The sequence below is a fragment of the Entelurus aequoreus genome, linkage group LG18 (assembly GCF_033978785.1).
Source record: "Entelurus aequoreus isolate RoL-2023_Sb linkage group LG18, RoL_Eaeq_v1.1, whole genome shotgun sequence".
Classification (NCBI taxonomy): Eukaryota; Metazoa; Chordata; class Actinopteri; order Syngnathiformes; family Syngnathidae; genus Entelurus; species Entelurus aequoreus.
In genome coordinates, this window is record NC_084748.1 from 32,388,385 (window position 1) to 32,412,384 (window position 24,000).

Genomic DNA, 24,000 nt, shown 5'->3' on the forward strand with positions numbered 1-24,000 from the left:
TGAGCGCTTTGAGTATCTAATAATAGAAAAGCGCGATATAAAATCTAATCCATTATTATTATTATTATTATGAGGGATTGCGCATGCGCCGTGATAGCTTTTTTCTATTTACTAAAAAATGATTGCTATTTGACCATACCTAGGGCCCTCATGTAACAAGCTTACTTACGTATGCACAACAACTTGGCGTACGCCCTCTTTCACGGCAAAATTGAGACTAGACACTGAATTTATTGAACTGAATTTTTTGTGTTTCAGTTTGTGAAATTAATTTTTTTTTTTTTACATCAAATTATGCTGACTATTTCATTAAAAACAAATGTTGGCAAAATGTGTGTGTTTAAAAATTCAGTGTATAAGAATCCAGTCTAAAAAAAAATGTTTACAATGAATTTTTATACACTGATTTTTTTACACTTAATTTTTAAACACTGAATTTTTCAACTCTAAATTTAAAAACGCTGAATTTTTATACACTGAATTTTAAAACACTGAATTAAAAAAAAATCCATCCATCCATCCATTTTCTACCGCTTGTCCCTTTCAGGGTCGCGGGAGCCTATTTCAGCTGCAGAAGGCAGGGTACACCCTGGACAAAAAACTAATTTTTATATACTAAATTTTAAAACACTGAATTTCTATACACTGAATTTTAAAACACTGAATGTTTTTAACACTGAATTTGTATACACTAAATTTTAAAACACAGAATTTTTAAACACTGAATTTTTTAACACTAAATTTTAAAACACTGAATTTTTATACACTGAATTTTAAAACACCAAATTTTTAAACACTGAATTTTTTTAAACTGAATTTTTATATACTACATTTTAAAACACAGAATTTTTATACACTGAATTTTTAAACACTGAATGTTTTTAACACTGAATTTTTATACACAGAATTGTTAAACACTAAATTTTTAACACTAAATTTTAAAACGCTGAATTTTTATACACTGAATTTGAAAACACCAAGTTTTTAAACACTGAATTTTTTTAAACTGAATTTTTATATACTACATTTTAAAACACAGAATTTTTATACACTGAATTTTAAAACACTGAATGTTTTTAACACTGGATTTTTATACACTGAATTTTTAAACACTGAATTTTTTATCTCTAAATTAAAAAACGCTGAATTTTAAAACACTGAATTTTTAAACACAACATTTTTATGCAAACACATTTTTTAGATGAAATTATCAACATAATTTGATGTAAAAAAAAAAAATAATTGTGCAAAATTCAAAGGCAAATAGTTCAGTCACATAAATTCAGAGTAAAACAAAGCTTTCGTAATGAAGACAGAAATTAACATCCGTAATTTTGGCTCTGCGGTTCAAGCGAACACCTACTGACTTGCGATTGGTCAGACTGTGCAGAGCTTAAGCACTTTCAATATGATTTACGTATTATATAGCGGGTGCGGCCTGGGCGTGGTCTGGGCGTGCCAAGCAACACCACACCTGGGACCAATTTCAAGTCGATTGCGATGTTAAAAAGAAATGTGCTTGGCTTGGAGCGTGCAAACAATTTAATTTATCTGATTTTTTACAAGCGTACCTAGTTTTCTGGAATTGGACGTACGTCTAGTTTTAGTAGGAACGCTCCGCAACTCTAGTTACATGATGTCTCGGGTGCATAAGTTTCAAGCAAATACTTCCCCTGCGTCCACAGCTACAGCAGTATATTGTCTGCTAGGGGTGTAAAATTTATTTAAATTTTTGGATTAATCGTAATTCTTATGTGTAACGATTCTTAATCGATTAAATTTTTTTTTTTTTTAAATGGTTGTTTTCCCCCCCCCAAATCTGTCCTGTCCAGCCACTTTAGTAAATGTTTGGATATAATTTTAGCAAACACTACCACTTTTCTTGTAATATAAATGTATTAATTCATGGATGTTTGAAATTTGCCTTTGGATTTCATTATTAATCATATACATTGTTTTAAGTAGACTGTCGATTTTACAGTAAAAACTTTACATTTACAAAATTTTACTGTAAAATATAGTGTTTTAAAATATTTTTTTACAACATTTTACGGTAAATGGAAAAACAGTACCACTGTTTTTTGGGGGGGAAGTTTTAAGGAAAAAGCTGGCAGCTTAGTTGCCACAATTTTTGGGTTAAATTTAGGTTTTTACAACATTATATTGTTAATGGAAAAACAGTACAAATTCTTTTTTTATTCTGGCAACTTAGCTGCCAGTTTTTCTACCGTACCGTCTTTCCCTTTACAGTAATTCACCGTTAAAAACAACAACCGTAGATTTTACAGTCAAAAACTGGCAGCTCAGTCAACAGAATTTTAACGCAAACAGCATTAGTAGTTTTTTTCAATTTACAGTAATACGCTGTAAAGAACAATGTAAAATGTATTGTAATTTTTGTTAATTTAATGGGTAGTTTGCTGTAAAGTTAATTATTTGCATTTATTTTCGACAAAAACGTGTGGAAAGTATGATAATATACTGTAATATTTGTTGCAATAATGGATACTATTGAAGTTTAAAAGGTATGCAATTTCAAGCAGTACATATATTTTTTCTGTCAAAATGAAAAAAATCCATTACATTTAGTGAAAAAATATTAAGTGCTTTAATGACACATCATTTCCAAGTGTTTGGGGGCCAGATACAATTATGTCGCAAGCCAGATCTGGCCCCCGGCCTTGACTTTGACACCGGTATATTCATTTGTTTATGTGGTTTATTGAGGAATGTAGTTATTCATAGAACTGGCACTTAATGTTATTAAAAAAGTATTGATTTTGAATCGTTGCCCCCAAGAATCAAATCGAATCAAATCCTGTGTAGCCCATAGAGTCACAGCCCTACTGTTTGCAATCTGCATAAACCTCAACTATACAGCAGGGGCTCAAACGCCCAAATAAGCCAAACAAAGTTTTGCTTTGACTGTTTTTTTAAATTTATTTTGCACATCGAGCAAGTCCATTTGAAGAGTTCATATGCAACAACAGATATCTCCATTCTCCTTGTTTAGAGTGAACCAATGTTTTTGCAGAGCTTTTCTTAAGACATCCTGCTGATGTGGGTTGCAATTGATTCGTTTACAACGACCAAAATGATGGTGTCAATTTGAAAAATGCACGCTTATCCCAAACACTTAGTTTTGATAATTTCGTACAAATTTTAAAGCAAAAACAGACCCAAACAATGTTTCTTTGCAAATAAACAGACTAATCCTGCATGGCCATGGAAACCAGACCAAATACTCACTTATTTAATCAAAGTTACTCATTATTGATGCTTAAATTTAGTTACAATCACCGCACAACAGACACAAAGCGAGCGAACATGAGCGCAGATTGTGGATGATGTCATCAAATTTCGATGCCCCGATTGATCCAGATGGATTCGTCTGTTTGCGTCTCAAATACAGCAGTGAAATGCTTAAGATAAGTTGCTTTTCGAGAAAATTTGATTTCACCTCCTTTTGGAGCAGGGGTGTTAAATGTATGGCACGCGGGAATAGGTTTTATCCCGACTTTTTTGAATGAAAGAAACCGCTGTTCTTAATGTGTCCACTGGATGTCGCAATAGACATTCTTTGTATCCTCTGCCAGGATAGTGTGCTTGACTTTAGAGGGGGCGGAGCTACAGTTGTAAAATCATCAACCTCCGGGCTGATGATTTTAGGTTGTCCTGAAGAATTTGGAGGTAATCCTCCTTTTTCATTGTCCCATTTACTCTCTGTAAAGCACCAGTTCCATTGGCAGCAAAACGAGCCCAGAGCATAATACTACCACCACCATGCTTGATGGTAGGGATGGTGTTCCTGGGATTAAAGGCCTCGCCCTTTCTCCTCCAAACATATTGCTGGGTATTGTGGCCAAACAGCTACATTTTTGTTTACTGGATGTTATTTATGTAGTTTGCTCATTTTCCTTGACTTGTGCACTAACATCATGTGGTTTATTTAATTTATTTTTACATATGTAGCATAATCTACAAATAATTGCTATTGCGACATCTAGTGGACACATTTAGAACAGCAGTTTCTTTCATTAAAATATTTCGGCTCATTTTTATACTTCGCAAACTCATCCCGCGGGCCAAATAAAACCTGTTCGCCGTACGTTTGACACCCCTGCTTTAATGCAAACAGAAGAGCAACATTTGGTTAAACCATACTTGCCAACCTTGAGACCTCAAATATCGGTGGGGCTTGATCGGGGGTGGGGTGGGGGGTCGGGGTGGTTGGGGGCGGGGGGCGTGGTTATTTACAGCTAGAATTCACCAACTCGAGTATTTCATATATATTTCATATATATATATATATATATATATATATATATATATATATATATATATATATATATATATATATATATTATATATATATATATATATATATATATATATATATATATACATATATATACATATATATATATATATATATATATATATATATATATATATATATATATATATTGTATATATATATATATGTATGAAATACTTGACTTTCAGTGAATTCTAGCTATATATATATATATATGTATATATATATATATATTTATTTTATTTACATATAAATAAAATAAATACTTGAATTTCAGTGTTCCGGTGGCTATCCATTAGATGGCAGTATTGTCCTGTTTAACTTCTCCGTTCATGATGATTATATCATTTCGGCCACCGTGTTCAATGGAGAAGTCTGTTCTACAAAATTTACAGGCAACATACCCCTTCCCCTTCGAACTGTCCTGGATGAACTGAAATTCTTGTTTCCATTCGTTTTGGAACTTGCAAGCGTATTTCTTCATCTTGCTCGTCGACGGCGTCGCCATGTCTGTAATTTCCTCGTTTTTCTGCTTCGTCTCCACGTTGTGTGCGCAGTTGTGCACTCTACTCTCTAAAAGCCCTAGATGTTATGACGTCATTGGGCAGGCAAGCTGTTTATATTGTGGGAAAGCGGACGTGAGAACAGGCTGTCCCCACTCAGGTCCGCATTGAGCTGGAGGGGGCGTGGCCTCCAGCTCCGGCTGAATACCGGGAGTTTGTCGGGAGAAAATCTCTGCCGGGAGAGGCGCTGAATACCGGGATTCTCCCGCTAAAAACGGGAGGGTTGGCAAGTATGGGTTAAACTCCAAATTCAAACCATGTCGAGGTGTTTACCTTTGGAGGTGGCACTGTGCTGTGACACAATGTGACATCCTATGAATTTTTGTGACATTGCTACTGTAGCCCACAGTTTTTCAGCCAAATCTAATGTGATGCACGGGTGCATTCTCTGTCACATGGCAGAAATCATCAAGAGCTTTGCCAACAAGTATTATTTGGAAAAAGTCTTTACAGGCAATATTGATTCATGTAAACAAGGACAAAATAGTAAACACACCCACACAAACCTACGCACAGTCCGACCCATCACATCAGAGCAATTATCTTCCCTCACAACAATCAACAAGTTCATATGAGACAAAGTGATAGTCCGACACATTAGTCACATAAAAGTAATACAAATATAACACCCAGCATTTCAAAAGAAGTAATTTGTAAGAAATCTTGTTAGTTTCCCAAGGCGATACAAATAAAGTGAATAGACAAAGTGTTGTCCTAGCCACAACCTACAGCAATCATCATAATGAAACCACACGCATTTCATGTTCCCGTCCGCCGAGTCGCTGCGTCTATTTTTCCAGTGGAGTCACATACGTGCACGGGAACATGCCCATCTTTCCGTTGCACTCGCCTTTCCACCATTGGCCATTCGAGTCATCATACAGCTTAATGACGTCCCCTTTCTTGAGGGCCAGTTCACCCTTCTCCTGGGGCTTAAAGTCGTAGATTGCCACAAAACGTTGTTTCTAGATTGAGAAAAAATGTTTTTTGTTGCTTTCACAGTACATTGGATATCAGTTGCACGTAACAGGTAAATAGAGTGATTTTTGTACAGTCATGTTGCTTGATACAAGTAGTTGCCTCAATGTATACAGTGTTTATTTTCATACCATTGTACATAATTGTTAAACTGCCTTATCATATGCAGTAAATCATTTATATCTGTATATATGTATATATTAGCCTCTAAAGCAGTGGTTCTTAACCTGGGTTCGATCGAACCCTAGGGGTTCGGTGAGTCGGGCTCAGGGGTTCGGCGGAGGACAAAACACACCCGACTCATCGTGTAAATAAAAACTTCTACCTATCGGCGTATTACGGATACGGCAACAGCAGAAGTCAGACTGATTTGCAGATGTGTAATTTGTTGTGAGTTTATGCACTGTGTTGGTTTTGTTGTTTGAACAAGGTGATGTTCATGCACGGTTCATTTTGTGCTCCAGTAAAAAAAACATGGTAACACTTTAGTATGTGGAACATATTCACCATTAATTAATTGCTTATTAACATGCAAATTAGCAACATATTGGCTCTTAACTATTCATTATTAAGTACTTATTAATGCCTTATTCGGCATGGCCTTATTATAACCCTAACTCTCTAACCCTGGCCCTAACCCAATAACTCTAAATTAAGTCTGTGTTACTTAGAATATGTTCCCCATACTAAAGTGTTACCAAAAAGATATAACTTTGTCTTGAATCTCAGCTGCATTCGGTGATTATATAAAATGTATATAGAGCTTTTTCACAATTGTCTCAGAATGCTTTACTTTGAGAAACCCATATGTTAGTTAAAGTTAAAGTTAGGTGTGGCGAAATTATTCCCTGCATTAGACCCATCACCCTTGATCACCCCCTGGGAGGTGAGGGGAGCAGTGAGCAGCAGCGGAGGCCGCACTCGGGAATCATTCTTGGTGATTTAACCCCCAATTCCAACCCTTGATGCTGAGTGCCAAGCAGGGAGGTAATGGGTCCCATTTTTATAGTCTTTGGTATGACTCGGCCGGGGTTTGAACTCACAACCTACCAATCTCAGGGCGGACACTCTAACCACTAGGCCGAGCTTGGTGGTGGTAAGCTACATATACTTATACATATATATGTCTATACTTATACATACATACAACCATTTATGGTAATTTTAAAATCAAATTACCATAAATTCTGGACTATAAGCCATTACTTTTTTTCTTACACATATTTTAAAATATGCCTTTTTTTTTTTTTTGGGTGGAATGTGGAAAAAGTGTCTTGCACAAGGACACAACAGCAGCGAATAGGATGGCAGATGCTGGAATCAAACTAGGAACCCTTAAGTTTCTGGACGGATGCTCTGCCACTCCACCGCGATTAGCAACGATCGGTGCGCTAGCTTTCTTTTCCAGGAAATAAGCAGTATCACCAGTTTGTGAGTTAACGAATGGTGGCGGTCAATAGCGGTTTTTACGATCATTTTAATTTGAACGGGTAATACTAACCGTGAGGAGTTTTTACCGTGGTTTATCATTAACACCGTTAATTGTTACATCCCTAATACACACAGAGAAAATGTGTCTTTAACCAAACCGTTTAGATTTTGGCTCTATTGTAACGTAACGGTGAAGCTATCTAAAATAATACCACTCCCACAATGACTTTGTCAACCCGTCACTTGGCAGATAAATCTGCCATTTTCCTTATTTTTTTTCCAAGATGGCGCCGCAGTAGTGGCTGCTGGTGGCAGGAGCTCTGTGCTCTTGTGTCATCTTTTTGTGTTCCTGGTGTTTCCCTCTTGTTTTCATGTATTTTATTTTATTTTTTTGCCTTTTGGTTTGGGACCCTTCGGGGATGTGCGACAAGGGGTGGCACTTTCGTGACTTCTGCGGTGCTTTTTTGTGGGCTTCTGGATCTGCCCCCCGGGAGCCTTTTGGCCGTGGGGACCAACTACTGGGTGTCTGCCACACCGGAGTCTGTTTGGAGAGACTGGAGGAGATGCAGATGAAGAGACAGGGCTACAGAGCTGGCGCTGGGCGCCGGGACGGATGGGCTTCATGGTGTCTTGGCTGAATGAGCGTGTATCGGACGCCTCGGTCTCCTTGGACGCATCCTCGCTCATCCATGCTGACTGCACACTCGCTGGGAGTTGGTGGGGGGCTGAGGGTGGAGTCGGCTCTCTTGGTTGCTTTGTTGGGTCTGCTCCTGTCTCCGGCCATGCTCCCCCACCCCAGCAGACGATGGCGTGGAACACCGCAGAGGCCACCAAGGTGTGTGTGGGTGTTGAAATGATTTTTTTGTTTGGTTGCTTGTTTGTTTGCGCAATGTATATTATTGGTTGATTATTCTTAGTTTTTCTTGTTTTACTTTTGTGGCTGTGTGTGGAAGTGGCACTGCTGGAGTGGCAACTGGTTGCATCAGCTCTGTTCTTTTAATGCTTTTTGTGTTCTTTGATATTTCCCTCTTACACACATGTGCTATGGCTATTAGTTCCCCCCCCCCCCCCCCCTTGGCCTCAGTCTGGACCCCCTCTCCAGTGTCCCAGGCTTTGACTGAATTTTTTTTCTTCCTCACCCCCCCCCAGCTTTTACCTGTTTTTCACCTTTTTTGTAAGGGGCACCGGAAGTTGGCAGACCCGTCAGCAATTCTGTTCTGTCTCCCTGTAATGTTTGTCTGCTCTTGAATGGGATTTTGCTGAAAATCTGAAAATCTTAATTTCCCCTCGGGATTAATACAGTATTTCTGATTCTGATTTCTGATTGACAGCCGGACAACAATGAACCACTATAGCAGGGGTTGGGAACCTATGGCTCTATAGCCAAATGTGGCTCTTTTGAGGACTACATCTGGCTCTCATATAAATCTTGGCTGACATTGCTTAACACAATAAGTAATGAATAATTTTGCTGGTAATCACAGTGTTAAAAATAACGTTCAAAATATAAAATATTCTCATGCATTTTAATCCTTCCATCCGTTTTCTACCGCACCTGTTCAAGAAGTCGCATTAATGGTAAGAAGTATTTTATTTATTATTGGTTAGCTTCAGAATAACAATGTTATTAAAAAGAATAAGAGACTTATTATACTACAAAAATGTTGGTCTTACTAAAAATAAACACATTTAGTTGTATTCAGTGTTAAAAAATATTTTATGACTCTCACGGAAATTTTAAAATATTTGGCTTACATGGCTCTCTTAGCCTAAAGGTTCCCGACCTCTGCACTATAGTGACAAAGCCAAACGGTTAGCAGAGTTGCAGTGTTGTTGGATGTCCAGGTCATTATTGATAATTACTGTATTTCACCTTCCACCCGCACACATTAGAACAACTTAGATACTTTTTTTTTTTTTTTAAATGGAAATGACCCAGTTTGTCTGCAGAAGTATTGTTGTCTGTGCAAACCACTTCACGACTAACTGCGTCAATATATAGCAAAATGACTATTATTGTCAAATATGGATCAATAACAAAACCGTTTGAGGCAAAGCTACCGATGAGGGGACAGTTAGTATTTCAAAATTAAAACGATAACTATGAACAGTTGTTTATAAATGGTGTGCTATGTGGAATTATTGATACTTTGGGTACTTTGACCAAAGCATGTCTGAGACATTTAATTTAAAAAATGGCATAACGTGTCTACTAAGAATGAGTTTCTGTCTGACGCTGACAATCGATCTTCTAATTTCTCTCAGAGAAGTCGGAAAAACAAAGCGGAATTGAACAGAGCCGGCCGGCCCAATTTGGCATTGATTCTAGACAATGTTTTTCTCCACCAAAAGACAAACCATGGAGATGTTCGAACAGTGTTGTCTTGCCAAGGATACAAACAGACAAGTGGGAAAAGGAAAGATCTAAGATGCTGTGCAGTTTTCAACTGACAGTAACTTGTTTGTTCAGTGTCTCAAAACCTCTTGATGTGATTCATTTGCTGTACATGCATGTAAATTACATGTGTGTTACCTCGGGCTGAAGCTCATCTGTCTTGAGTATCAGACTATGATGTTGAGAGACTGAAGACATGTGGAAGTATGACACCAGGAGATTTATGGAGTTGAACTTCACCACCCAAATGAAATATTTTCCGGAAACATCACGAAGTATATTGAAATGCTCCACGCCATTTCCACTCCTTAAAACAAACAAGGAAAAAAGACATAAACATTAAAGACAGCATAGTTTCTGACATGTGTTAGGCAAGACAATACAGAAGGAAATCTGGGGGCATCTCACGATTTGATTCCAACATTTGGGGTGATGATTCGATTCACAATCGATTCTCGATTCAACACGATTCTGGTAATATATTACTTGGTATATACACTACCGTTCAAAAGTTTGGGGTCACCCAAACAATTTTGTGGAATAGCCTTCATTTCTAAGAACAAGAATAGACTGTCGAGTTTCAGATGAAAGTTCTCTTTTTCTGGCCATTTTGAGCGTTTAATTGACCCCACAAATGTGATGCTCCAGAAACTCAATCTGCTCAAAGGAAGGTCAGTTTTGTAGCTTCTGTAACAAGCTAAACTGTTTTCAGATGTGTGAACATGATTGCACAAGGGTTTTCTAATCATCAATTAGCCTTCTGAGCCAATGAGCAAACACATTGTACCATTAGAACACTGGAGTGATAGTTGCTGGAAATGGGCCTCTATACACCTATGTAGATATTGCACCAAAAACCAGACATTTGCAGCTAGAATAGTCATTTACCACATTAGCAATGTATAGAGTGTATTTCTTTAAAGTTAAGACTAGTTTATAGTTATCTTCATTGAAAAGTACAGTGCTTTTCCTTCAAAAATAAGGACATTTCAATGTGACCCCAAACTTTTGAACGGTAGTGTATGTACAAGCGGTAGAAAATGGATGGATGGATAACATAAAATCTATAAGTTAGACCAGTGGTCACCAACCTTTTCGAGCCCAAGATCCCTGGTCTCAGTCAAAAACCAAAGCAAGATCTACCCATGCGCCAACTATAATATATAAATATATGTATTGATTGATTGATTGAGACTTTTATTAGTAGGTTGCACAGTGAAGTACATATTCCGTACAATTGACCACTAAATGGTAACACCCGAATAAGTTTTTCAACTTGTTTAAGTCGGGGTCCACTTAAATTGATTCATGATACAGATATATACTATCATATATACTATCATCATAATATAGTCATCACACAAGATAATCACATTGAATTATTTACATTATTTACAATCAGGGGTGTGGAGGGGGGGGGGGGGGGTAGGATATGGACATCAAGTAGTGGACATAGAGAGAGAGAGAGAGAGAGAGAGAGAGAGAGAAGATATATATATATATATATATATATATATATATATATATATATATATATATATATATATTGTATATATATATTTATGTATATTTAAAGACAGTTCAGTTCAGTTTCAGTTCATTTCAAACATGCATAAAATACAATTACAATGTAATGCACACATATTTCCAGTTGCTTCATTATAGCACGTCCGAAAAGGAGTAGGAAGAAGCAGAGCTTATTTAATCATACGTCTCTTCATATCATAACAGTTTTATTCCATTTTATTGTCCTGTGTTTGTAACAGAACAGTGAATAAATAAATAAATAATAAATATATACATTTACCATAAGTAAGTACACAATATTAATTACATAAATAATCTTTATCTCGTCTTCAAACAAAGCTTTGTCTTGTTATTATTGGCTGAGGTATATGTTTAGTTTTTTTGTCATTGTGCTTCTTGCTGTTTTCTCAAATTGTGCTGGTGTTTTTTTTTTGTTTGTTCCATATGGGACTCAAGTCACATGGTATTCTTAGGTCCGTGCCGGAATAGTAAAATCGGCTGTTCACCAAAAAACGGGGTAGCCCTTCTTCAGCTGCCGCCTTGTTTTATCATATATTACTGCCTTTGCACATGTCAATGTTTACCTTTATATATAAATCAAGACAAAATCCGTACTTTGGAGCAATGTTCACGGACTCTATTGGCTTGTCAGCTTCCCGACGCTGGCGAGCAATGATGGTCGTGGTTGAGAGATGAGTTTGATGTTGGATGCTGAAAAATGTCCGATGCTTTGTTGCAGCTCGATGATTCTTGTGCACTTCATGCGTCAAGCGAGACGAGTGGGTGTCGTGTGCTCGGAGGGTGCGGCCGTGGTGTCAGGAGTGGTGGGAAGTGAGGCTTAACAGAGAGAGGCATAGCATGTGGGTGTGTTCAGAGGTAAAAATGTGTGCCTGTTGGCGGGTCTGTTGGTCATATTAATAATCATACTAATATATTTTTTCAGTGATCGACCGGTAGGGTTCCAAAGATCGACTGGTCAATCACGATCGACGGGTTGGCGAGCCATTAGTTAGACAATTTGTGCTGCACGAACCAGCACAAATGTAGCACAAGCAAATGGGACAAGTTTGGGGAGATTTTGACAAGGTAGCGGGTTGTATGACATCACTAGTCAGAAAATGTATTTTAGAATAACTTAAAACCATAATGGCACGAACAAAAAATGTTTACAGCACAAACAAATGGCAGTATTTAAAAAAAAAATTGCAACGATAACGGGGCCATATTCAGGTCTACCAAAAAAAAAGTGATAAAAATGGATGTAGGACCTTGAAGTGTACTCTGAATCAGACTTTTTCACCTAGTTAAATGGAGACCTGATGTGACGCAACCTCACGCAAGTCGAACCTTTCTTCAACAATGATTACTGCGTGGGTGAGTAGAGTATTCAAGGTTCCCTGCACAGAATTGGGTTTCATTCCAAGGATGTTTGTGTGTGTGTGTTATGTGCCTCGGTTTGTGGAAAAGGGGAAGAGGGGAAATATGAAGTTATAATTCCAACAGATAAAACACAACCTCCTGGAGTTTATTATTTCAATCCCTTCAACCCATTGGCAAACTTGCGCAGCGAGCCTTTAAAAATGCAGTGGAATGTCAACCATTATTTAGTTTCAACCTCTAACCACTGTCATGCGCAGGAATGAAACGGTATGCATCATACTGGTAAACCCTGACTTACTTTTTTAAAATGTCATTTTCACTACTGCCAGGAGGTGGTGTGTTTTTGTGGCCTGTCTGTTAATTAGTGAGTCAATTAAAGTGAAGGTACCACTGATAGTCACACACACTAGGTGTGGTGAAGTTGCCCTCTGCATTTGACTCATCCCCTTGTTCCACCCCCTGTGGAACAAGGGGATGTGAGCAGTGAGCAGCAGCGGTGGCCGTGCTCGGGGATCATTTTGGTGATATAAACCCCAATTCCAACCCTTGATGCTGAGTGTCAAGCAGGGAGGTAATGGGTCCCATTTTTATAGTCTTTGGTATGACTCGGCCGGGGTTTGAACTCATGACCTACCAATCTCACGGCGGACACTCTAAACAGAAGGCAGGCCTTGTGGTTATTAGTTAGTGGGAGACAAGATGGCGGCGCTTCAAGGCAGCAGCTTCTTGCGAGCGCTCCTGGAAGTGTAGACCGATTTGGCAAAAACACCCGTCAATTCAGTCAATTTCATGGCTGGCTCACAGCGTGTTCACTCCGTGATCACTTACGACCGACTTACGATTCTGGATGTGGAGAGATCGGGCCATTTTGGGCTGAAAGATGCGTGTACGGTGGACCTACTCGCTAGCTTGGGAATTCTTCGCGAGCTACATCCAGCAGTGGCCTTTGAAGCAGCGGCGTCGACTACCAGCGGAGACCGTCAACGAAAGAGACGTAAGCGATGCGTTCGGAAGCAGAAGCGGGGGTGTCGGGCGGGGCTAACAACAAAGCTAAATGCGTTGTTGTTAGCGGGGCTAACGAAAAAGCTAAATGCTAATCCACAAAGAAGCGCTAATAAGGAGTCTGTTAAGCTAGAACTAGCCAGCGCCAGGCTGGATAATCCCTGCACACATAGCAATTCTCTTAGAATAATATACAACTCACATAATGTTTTTCTGCGTCAGAGGTGGACATGCATTTTACTGAGGTGGCAAACAATCTAAAAATTCCTGTCATATCAATTCCTAGATATGGTCGAAATTATTTAAAGTGCACTACGCATAATAAACGTAACATTATTAATATTGCTACTACGGATACTTTCAACAAAAACTCCTCAAAACAGCCCACTACCTATAATATGGGCTTTTTAAACATAAGGTCATTGTCTTCCAAAACGTTATTAGTTAATGAAGTCATTAGAGACAATAATCTTGATGTCGTTGGTCTAGCCGAGACCTGGCTCAAACCAGACGAATTTTTTGCGCTGGGTGAGGCGTCTCCTCCTGGCTATACGGGAACGCATATTGCCCGTCCCATTAAAAGGGGTGGGGGTGTTGCACTATTATACAACAAAAACTTTAGCCTTACCTCGGACCTAAATAATAAATATAACTCGTTTGAGGTGCTTACTGTGAGGTTTGTCACACCGCTGCCTCTGCACCTGGCTGTCATCTACCGCCCCCCCAGGGCCCTATTCTGACTTTATCAATGCATTTTCAGAGTTCGTTGCTGATCTAGTGACGCACGCCGACAATATAATCATAATGGGAGACTTTAACATCCATATGAATACCGCATCGGACCCTCCATGCGTGGCGCTCCAGACTATAATTGATAGCTGTGGTCTTACACAAATAATAAATGAACCCACGCATCGCAACGGTAATACGATAGATCTAGTGCTTGTCAGGGGTGTCACCACCTCTAAAGTTACAATACTCCCGTACACTAAAGTAATGTCCGATCATTACCTTATAAAATTCGAAGTTCTGACTCATTGTCAACAAACTAATAATAATAATAATAACTACTATAGGAGCCGCAACATTAATGCTGCCACAACGACGACTCTTACTGACCTACTGCCTTCGGTAATGGCACCATTCCCAAATTATGTGGGCTCTATTGATAACCTCACTAACAACTTTATCTAAAGCTAAATATTACTCAAATCTCATCCACCTCAACAAAAATGATCCTAAATTTTTGTTCAGAACAGTAGCATCGCTAACCCAACAAGGGACTCCTCCCAGTAGCTCCACCCACTCAGCAGATGACTTTATGAATTTCTTTAATAAGAAAATTGAAGTCATTAGAAAAGAGATTAAAGACAATGCATCTCAGCTACAACTGGGTTCTATTAACACAGATACGACTGTATATACGACGGACACTGCCCTCCAAAATAGTTTCTCTCTCTTTGATGAAATAACATTGGAGGAATTGTTAAAATGTGTAAATGGGACAAAACAAACAACATGTTTACTTGACCCAATTCCTGGGAAACTTATCAAGGAGCTTTTTGTATTTTTAGGTCCATCAGTGTTAAATATTATAAACTTATCACTTTCCTCTGGCACTGTTCCCCTAGCATTCAAAAACGCGGTTATTCATCCTCTACTCAAAAGACCTAACCTCGATCCTGACCTCAAGGTAAACTACCGGTCGGTGTCCCACCTTCCGTTTATCTCGAAAATCCTCGAAAAAATTGTCGCACAGCAGCTAAATGAACACTTAGCGTCTAACAATCTCTGTGAACCTTTTCAATCCGGTTTCAGGGCAAATCACTCTACGGAGACAGCCCTCGCAAAAATGACTAATGATCTATTGCTAACGATGGATTCTGATGCGTCATCTATGTTGCTGCTTCTTGATCTTAGCGCCGCTTTCGATACTGTTGATCATAATATTTTATTAGAGCGTATCAAAACGCGTATTGGGATGTCAGACTTAGCCTTGTCTTGGTTTAACTCTTATCTTACTGACAGGATGCAGTGTGTCTCCCATAACAATGTGACCTCGGACTATGTTAAGGTAACGTGCGGAGTTCCCCAGGGTTCGGTTCTTGGCCCTGCACTCTTTAGTATTTACATGCTGCCGCTAGGTGACATCATACGCAAATACGGTGTTAGCTTTCACTGTTATGCTGATGACACTCAACTCTACATGCCCCTAAAGTTGACCAACACGCCGGATTGTAGTCAGCTGGAGGCGTGTCTTAATGAAATTAAACAATGGATGTCCGCTAACTTTTTGCAACTCAACGCTAAGAAAACGGAAATGCTGATTATCGGTCCTGCTCAACACCGACATCTATTTAATAATACCACCTTAACATTTCACAACCAAACAATTAAACAAGGCGACTCGGTAAAGAATCTAGGTATTATCTTCGACCCAACTCTCTCGTTTGAGTCACACATTAAGAGTGTTACTAAAACGGCCTTCTTTCATCTCCGTAATATCGCTAAAATTCGTTCCATTTTGTCCACAAGCGATGCTGAGATCATTATCCATGCGTTCGTTACATCTCGTCTCGATTACTGTAACGTTTTATTTTCGGGCCTCCCAATGTCTAGCATTAAAAGATTACAGATGGTACAAAATGCGGCTGCTAGACTTTTGAGAAAAACAAGAAAGTTTGATCATACTACGCCTATACTGGCTCACTTGCACTGGCTTCCTGTGCACCTAAGATGCGACTTTAAGGTTTTTTTTTTGTAGTCATTCACATTGACGTCCCACTGGGGTGAGTTTTCCTTGCCCGTATGTGGGCTCTGTACCGAGGATGTCGTTGTGGCTTGTACAGCCCTTTGAGACACTTGTGATTTAGGGCTATATAAATAAACATTGATTGATTGATTGATTGATTAGTTAGTTAATTAATATTATTATATTATATTAATTAATTAGTAACTTCAGTCAGTGCTACAGTGAGGAAGGGATTCATGTGCATAATTGCCAACCTTGAGACCTCCGAATTTGGGAGATTGGGGAGGTGGGGGCAGGCGGGGTTGGGGGGGTGGGGGTGGGGGGTGGGGGGGGGGTGGGGTGGTCGGGGCCGGGGTTAAGGGGAGGAGTATATTTATAGCTAGAATTCACTAAATTAAAGTATTTCTTATATATATATATATATATATATATATATATATATATATATATATATATATATATATATATATATATATATATATATATATATATATATATATACTACAGTAAACAGTAATGAAAAAACAGTTGTTCTACTAACTGTACTTGCTGCTTACTTAAAAAAAAACAAAAAACACTTACCTTTCACTATTTGAGTAGCTTTTGTTCTGCCATTTGAGTACTGGCGAGCGATTTATGAATCCGGGAACATATCCTTCACGGATTTGTTGAAAACATCCGCAAATGAGAACGGAATGTTGCTTGCAAGGTGGCCCATGATACTGCGTTGCTACTCTGACCAATCATGAGTGACTATATCCATTCGGCCACCGTGTTATGGGTTATAGATAAACCTATGGATAACGGAGACATATATAATAGTCTCCTTTTCAGGTGAGAGGACGCGAAAGGCACGCCCCCCCCAATATTGTTTGTCCGGCTGGAAATTTTGGATATTACAACTTGCCGTAGTTTTGAAGCAATACATGATGGGAATCCGGATGTTGTGTGTCAGTGTATTATCGTGCCGGCTGGAATAAACACAATAGCTCCGTGCCTGCCTACTTTATGGGTTATGGATAAACCTATGGATAACGGAGACATATATAATAGTCTCCTTTTCAGGTGAGAGAGGATGCTAAAGGCAGTGCCTTTAAGGAACGCCCCCAAATATAGTTGTCCGGCTGGAAATCTGGAGATTTTCGGGAGAATAGTTGTCCCGGGAGATTTTCGGGAGAGGCACTGAAATTCGGGAGTCTCCCGGAAAATTCGGGAGGTTTGGCAAGTATGTTCATGTGGCCCAATTCATGGGAGAGGAAGGTGACGGGTTAATCACTTTGCAATGCAGTCTGCTGAAAATGATGGAAAGTGCCATTCTACATAGCAACTAACGCTGTGGTCAACGTTGGAATTTGCCACAAAACACATTTTAAAATATTCAACATTCTACTACCGTCTGGCGGCTAAAGTGGATAGTGCAAATTCATCACGCTTCATGTGTCAGGTAAATTGCGACGAAAGGGGTCATATGAATCATTAATTATTATTATAATTACCATGAATTGATTAACGTGGACCCCGACTTAAACAAGTTGAACAACTTATTCGGGTGTTACCATTTAGTGGTCAATTGTACGGAATATGTACTGTACTGTGCAATCTACTAATAAAAAGTTTCAATTCAATGAATCCCATTCCTACTGTTCGACGGTACGCCAACACATGGATGCAGGCAGATCAGATTTGAAGCACTTTGGAGTATTTAGAAAAAAAATCCTGTGGCATCCTCCCCTTGTGCTTGCAATTGGGTTTTTTACTCCAGTTTGTCCCCAAATTCCAAAAAACATTAGGTTAATTGGGAACTCTAAACTGTCCATAGCTGTGAATGTATGTGTAAATGTTTTTTTTTTGCTTCATGTGAGTGACTGGGGACAAGGTCAATGTGTACCTTGCCTCCCACCCAAACTCAGCTGGGACAGGCTCCAGGTCACACTTGACCCTGAACCGGATAAATGATAAGAAAGAAATGAATTATTTTACAATACCCTGAGAGAAAGTGCAATGTACACTGTGCTGTATAAATTTGCACAAAACTCAAAGAGGCATGGTGACTCTGGTCCCAAATCCAATACCTTCTTTAGACAGGAAAGTCGTTGAAACTTATTCATATTTATCATTTTTATATAATATTCTGTGTGGGTTTTAGAGGCTTTAGTGTCATTGAAAGGAGCACTGACTTGACAGAGAGCTTGAAGGATCCTGGTGAGTGCTTGTCTTCTCGTACAAGGAAGTTTCCATCGCGTGGCATGGCCTTAAGTATTTCCTCAGCTTCGGCTTCGTCAACTTTCCCAAGGAACCATCTGTAATAAACAAAATATAGAAAAATAAATGTCCTGTAGTTAAGAGAGCGGTAGCATTGATACCAATTGACAAAATGATTGCCTTTATAATGCTGTATTTCCATTGACAATTTTGCAATTAATAGAGAAGACTTGGTCCAGTGCTTTCAAGGAAACCTGTACACGCTAATAATTCAATACAAGAGCTGGATAAACAAGCGTGTGATTACAATGATTAGATTGACACTAGTACATGTCTATACAATAAGTTAGTCCAATTTCTCAAATAAGCTTCCTACAACCCATGGAAACACCTTAATCTGATCGTGTTCGATTTGTGAAAAGTCGGACCAACACACCTGGATTATGCGATTGGAAACCAGATCTCTCAACCGCCAGTGAGGACCCTTCATATTGCGCATGCGCCAATACCAACGAGCAGGATACAACCCGAAAGTAGATACCATTCAATAACAACAGCAACAATTGTAATGCTAGCCTTTAAATAGACCCCCCTTTTAGACAAGTTGATCTGCTGTCTCTTTTTCAGTTTTGCCCCCCTCTCCTGCGTGGAGAAGTTATTAGGTGACCACAGATGAATCGCTAACTGTTCAAAGTCGGGACCCGGGGTTGACAGTCTTTTCCTTCCATCAATCCACATAACCTTATGAATAAAATTCGAGACATTCAAAAGTTTTGTTTCCAGGGTTTTCGTCCAAGAATGACTTCGAAAAAACTGCGTCCAACTTTATACATTCTAGATAGTGGCATCATGTCCGTAGCACAAATCCAAGATCATTTCTTGATGCTGTCTGCTATTTAACATCAGCCTAGCCATTAAGACGTAAAATTTGTAATCTGTGCCAATATTACAGCGGACATCACTTAAAACGAATTGTGAATATCCTCAATTCCTAGTGTGACGTCATAGGTCAACCGGAAAATTAATTCTGTCCTACGCGCTTAAATGAAATAAGCGTCCCCCGGTGTACGGGAGGCACATGAAGTATGACCAATAGTCGCATATGAGAGTGTGCATGGACACTTGGACTTTTCACATACAGGTGTGAAAATACAAAACATTTCAATATATGAGAAACCAGACTAATTTAGTGCATGGAAACATAGTGACTGCTGAAAAAAGATGTTTATTACAGATGCAACTCTTACAACAGTTCCCGATTCAATTTGGTTCAGATTCTTGTGGTGACAAGTCAATGAAAGAATCAATTCTGGATTTAACAAGCGCGGCCACCGCTGCTGCTCACTGCTCCCCTCACCTCCCAGGGGGTGGAACAAGGGGATGGGTCGAATGCAGAGAGTAATTTCACCACACCTAGTGTGTGTGTGACTATCAGTGGTACTTTAACTTTAACACGTCTTAAAATTAAAGAGATTCCGGTCATGTATTATTCTGTGTATAAATTATTGTAACACTTTTTCAAAACAAACTATAACCTGCTACCCAAGAATGTACAAGACTTCTTCTCAACAAAAAAGGAGAAATATAACCTTAGAGGAAAATCTAATTTAAAACATCTGTATGCCTGTAAAACACTTAAAACCTTGAGCATATCCATATGTGGAATTAAATTATGGAAAGGATTAACTAAAGAAATCAAACAAAGCACCAATATGATTCAGTTTAAGAGACTGTTCAAACTACAAGTGTTCACAAAGTACACAGAACAATAATTATGAACACTTTTTTTTTGGAGGTAAAGATTATTTATGTATTTAATATTTGTTTACTTACTATGGTATATTATTTATTGATTATTTATTCACTCTTCTGTTACAGAGAACAAGGAAATGGGATAAAAATGATAAGGTATGAAAAGGGGTTGGATTAAATGAGCTCAGCTTCTTCCTACTCCTTTTCGGATGTGCTGTGATGCAGTGGTCCCCAACCACCGGGCCGCGGTACCGGTCCGCGGACCGATTGGTACCGGGCCGCGCAAGAAATAAAAAAAAAAAATAAAAAAAATAAAAAATAAAATTATTATTATTATTATTATTTTTTTTTAATTAAATCAACATAAAAACACTATATATACATATTGTGTATGTGTATGTCAATTGAGATCAATACAGTCTGCAGGTATACAGTCCGTAAGCACACATGATTGTATTTCTTTATGAAAAAAAAAAATCACCGCCAAACATCGTCTGGCGGTGGTTTGGCTTCAAGCGGGAAGATGTTGAGCAGACAACCGTAATATGTCAAGTATGCGGCAAAAGCGTTGCTACAAAAAGTAACAGCACTACTAATTTGTAGCATCATTTGAAAAGTCACCCGCTAGAGAATGAAGAGTGCTTGAAACTCCGCATGTCAACGTCTCGGCTGGTGCCACACCCAACAAAATGCCGAAGCAACCAGCACTGACCCAATTGAGCCTGGCGTCTTCCATTTCCACATCAAGGCCGTAACCCACCACATAGGGAAGGACATACACTATTTGATTTCCTATTATGCAGCTAATTTTTATTTGACAGTTATTGAAATATCTTGTGTGACATCATGCACAAAAGTGCCCTTTATTTGTTTTAAACTATTGTAGTGGCGTTCTGTACAAAAAGTGCACTTAAATTTAGTGCTGTTTTGATATGTCATCTTAGTGACATCATGCACAAAAGTGCACTAATAGCTTGTTTTAAAATGTCTCTGACAATCTTGCACTTTCTGTTTCGAAATGACATGAATCATAGGTGGATTAATGACCGGGCCTACCGGGCCCAGGCCCAGGGGGCCAGAGGCCCCAAGGGGCCAGGCCAACTTGGCCCCGCGGCCGCGACCCAAGCAAAACTACTTTTGCAAAAATAATAATCTTAAGCCCCAAGGGGCCAGGCCAACTTGGCCCCGCGGCCATGATCCATAGAGGGTAAGAGGCCCCAAGGGGCCAGGTCAACTTGGCCCCGCGGCCGCGACCCACAGAGGGCCAGAGGCCCCAAGGGGCCAGGCCAACATGGCCCCGCGGCCATGATCCATAGACGGTCAGAGGCCCCAAGGGGCCAGGCCAACTTGGCCCCGCGGCCACGATCCATAGAGGGTCAGAGGCCCCAGGGGGCCAGGTCAACTTGGCCCCGCGGCCACGATCCATAGACGGTCAGAGGCCCCAAGGGGCCAGGCCAACTTGGCCCCGCGGCCACGACCCACAGAAGGCCAGAGGCCCCAAAGGGCCAGGCCAACTTGGCCCCGCGGCCGCGAGCCACAGAAGGCCAGAGGCCCCAAGGGGCCAGGTCAACTTGGCCCCGCGGCCACGATCCATAGAGGGTAAGAGGCCCCAAGGGGCCAGGTCAACTTGGCCCCGCGGCCGCGACCCACAGAGGGCCTGAGGTCCTAAGGGGTCAGGCCAACTTGGCCCCGCGGCCATGATCCATAGAGGGCCAGAGGCCCCGAGGGGTCAGGCCAACTTGGCCCCGATCCATAGAGGGTCAGAGGCCCCAAGGGGCCAGGCCAACTTGGCCCCGCGGCCACGACCCACAGAGGCCCCAAGGGGCCAGGCAAAATTGGCCCCGCGGCCATGATCCACAGAGGGCCAGAGGCTCTCAATCATTATTATCAAAGCTAATTCTCAAATTGGATGGATCACACAACCTCACTCACATATTCTTTATCAATTATTAAAGGTTGTTTCTGAATTTTGATCACAGAACTTAATGCAAATATTCTTGATTGATTGACAAAGCTCATTCTCAAATTTTGATTACACAACCTTACTCTGACAAATTATCATTATCAAAAAGCTCTATCTCGAATTTGGATCACAGAATCTCACTCAAGTATTCTTAGCTGTGCCCCTCCCCCATCAAGTCTTTCATAAACCGGTCTGTTCTTTTAGAATCTCCTCATTTGGTATTTTGAACTCGTGAGAGACTGCTCAAAATTTGGTTTCCTTTCCCTCAGTTCAGACTCAGAGATAATTTGAAATCATTCAACAAGAAGTTTAACGCGCGCACACACACACACACACACACTTGAGTTGAGCATTACTTGGAAATTCTTATATTTTCCATTTTGCTGTTATTATCAGCATCTTCCCATTTTGTCCTTTTCTTTCGAGAAAGTTTACAGTCTGACATTTGTCACTGCTGTCAGTTAATAACTTTTTGGTCTTTGACCCATTTTGTCATTTTCTCGATTCGATCGTCACTGACCACTCTCTCCTGTCTGGCAGACATCGTTGCTGCCATCATAGCTAGCAAGCTGCCTGCAGCGGGTCATCCCTATGTTCCCCGTCCCTATGTTACCCGGGTCCTATGTTCCCCTCTACCGGGGAACTAAGGACCCTTTTTAAAAAAAAGGGTTCTATGTTCCCCGCTGCGGGGAACGTACAACACTTTTTCCAGAAAAGGGTTCTATGTTCCCCGCTGCTTCCAATGCGCGACTAAGTAAGACGCACGCAGACACGCATGACAGAGACGCGTTTAAGTTGTCGAAGGAAGGAAGTTCGCGTTTGAGTTGCTCTATCTGCTGCCGCACGCCCTGTGACAGGTTAGGTTTAGGGATGGTTTTGGTCAGGGCACAATTTCGCCAAAAAAGTGCTCCACAACGCCCTGTGACAGGTTAGGTTTAGGGATAGTTTTGGTCAGGGCACAATTTCGCCAAAAAAAAGTGCTCCACAACGCCCTGTGACAGGTTAGGTTTAGGGATGGTTTTGGTCAGGGCACAATTTCGCAATTTCGCCAGATACAATGCAGGGAACATAGGACCCTTTTTTAGAAAAAGGGTCCTAAGTTCCCCGGTCGCATACAAAGACCCAGGAACAACCGGGGAACATAGGACCCGGGGAACATAGGACCCGGGGAACATAGGCACGCTCCCGCCTGCAGATAGCAACATTTTGGTGTCCTTTGGGAAAATATTTAGAAAGAAGACAAAAGTACACACAGTTGTACAACTATTATCTTTATGATCTTTTTTTTGTTAGTTTCTCTGTTACTGTGTGTGGCCAATTAAGCGACTTTTGGCCATACCTGGCTGGTGACATTTAGCGACTTTCTGGTTGATGTTAAGATTAATAATAGCAACAGTTCTCTTCATCTTAATGCAATTTATTGTGTCTGTCTCTCCACATTTTGCCATTAGGTACTTTGAGCTCTTGTTGGTCAGTCACTCTAAGGTACATTGTTGCTGCCATCATAGCTAGCAAGCTGCCTGCAGATAGCGACATTTTGGTGTCCTTTGAGAAATATTAAGAAAGAAGACAAAAGTACAAGACATTGTACGATTACTATCTTTTTAAAATTATTTGTTTCACTGTGTGATTGACCGACTTTGCCGCTAGATTTCGCGTCTTTTGGCCATACCTGGCTAGCGACTAAAAACATCATTTAGCGACTTTTTGGTTGTGAAGATAAGTGGTAAAAGCAGA

General features: G+C 40.0%; 1 protein-coding gene across 1 annotated transcript in view; it reads right to left on the reverse strand.

Moving 5' to 3' along the window:
• Positions 1 to 5,382: 5,382 nt before the first annotated feature.
• grb2a (growth factor receptor-bound protein 2a) overlaps positions 5,383 to 24,000 on the reverse strand; it is a 109,566-nt gene continuing 90,948 nt past the window's right edge. The window contains exons 3-5 of the mRNA XM_062026993.1: positions 18,524 to 18,646; positions 9,824 to 9,992; positions 5,383 to 5,846 (exon numbers count right to left, since the gene is read on the reverse strand). Coding sequence (XP_061882977.1) covers positions 5,670 to 5,846; positions 9,824 to 9,992; positions 18,524 to 18,646 — 469 coding nt within the window. The 3' untranslated portion in view covers positions 5,383 to 5,669. The remainder of the gene's footprint in view (positions 5,847 to 9,823; positions 9,993 to 18,523; positions 18,647 to 24,000) is intronic.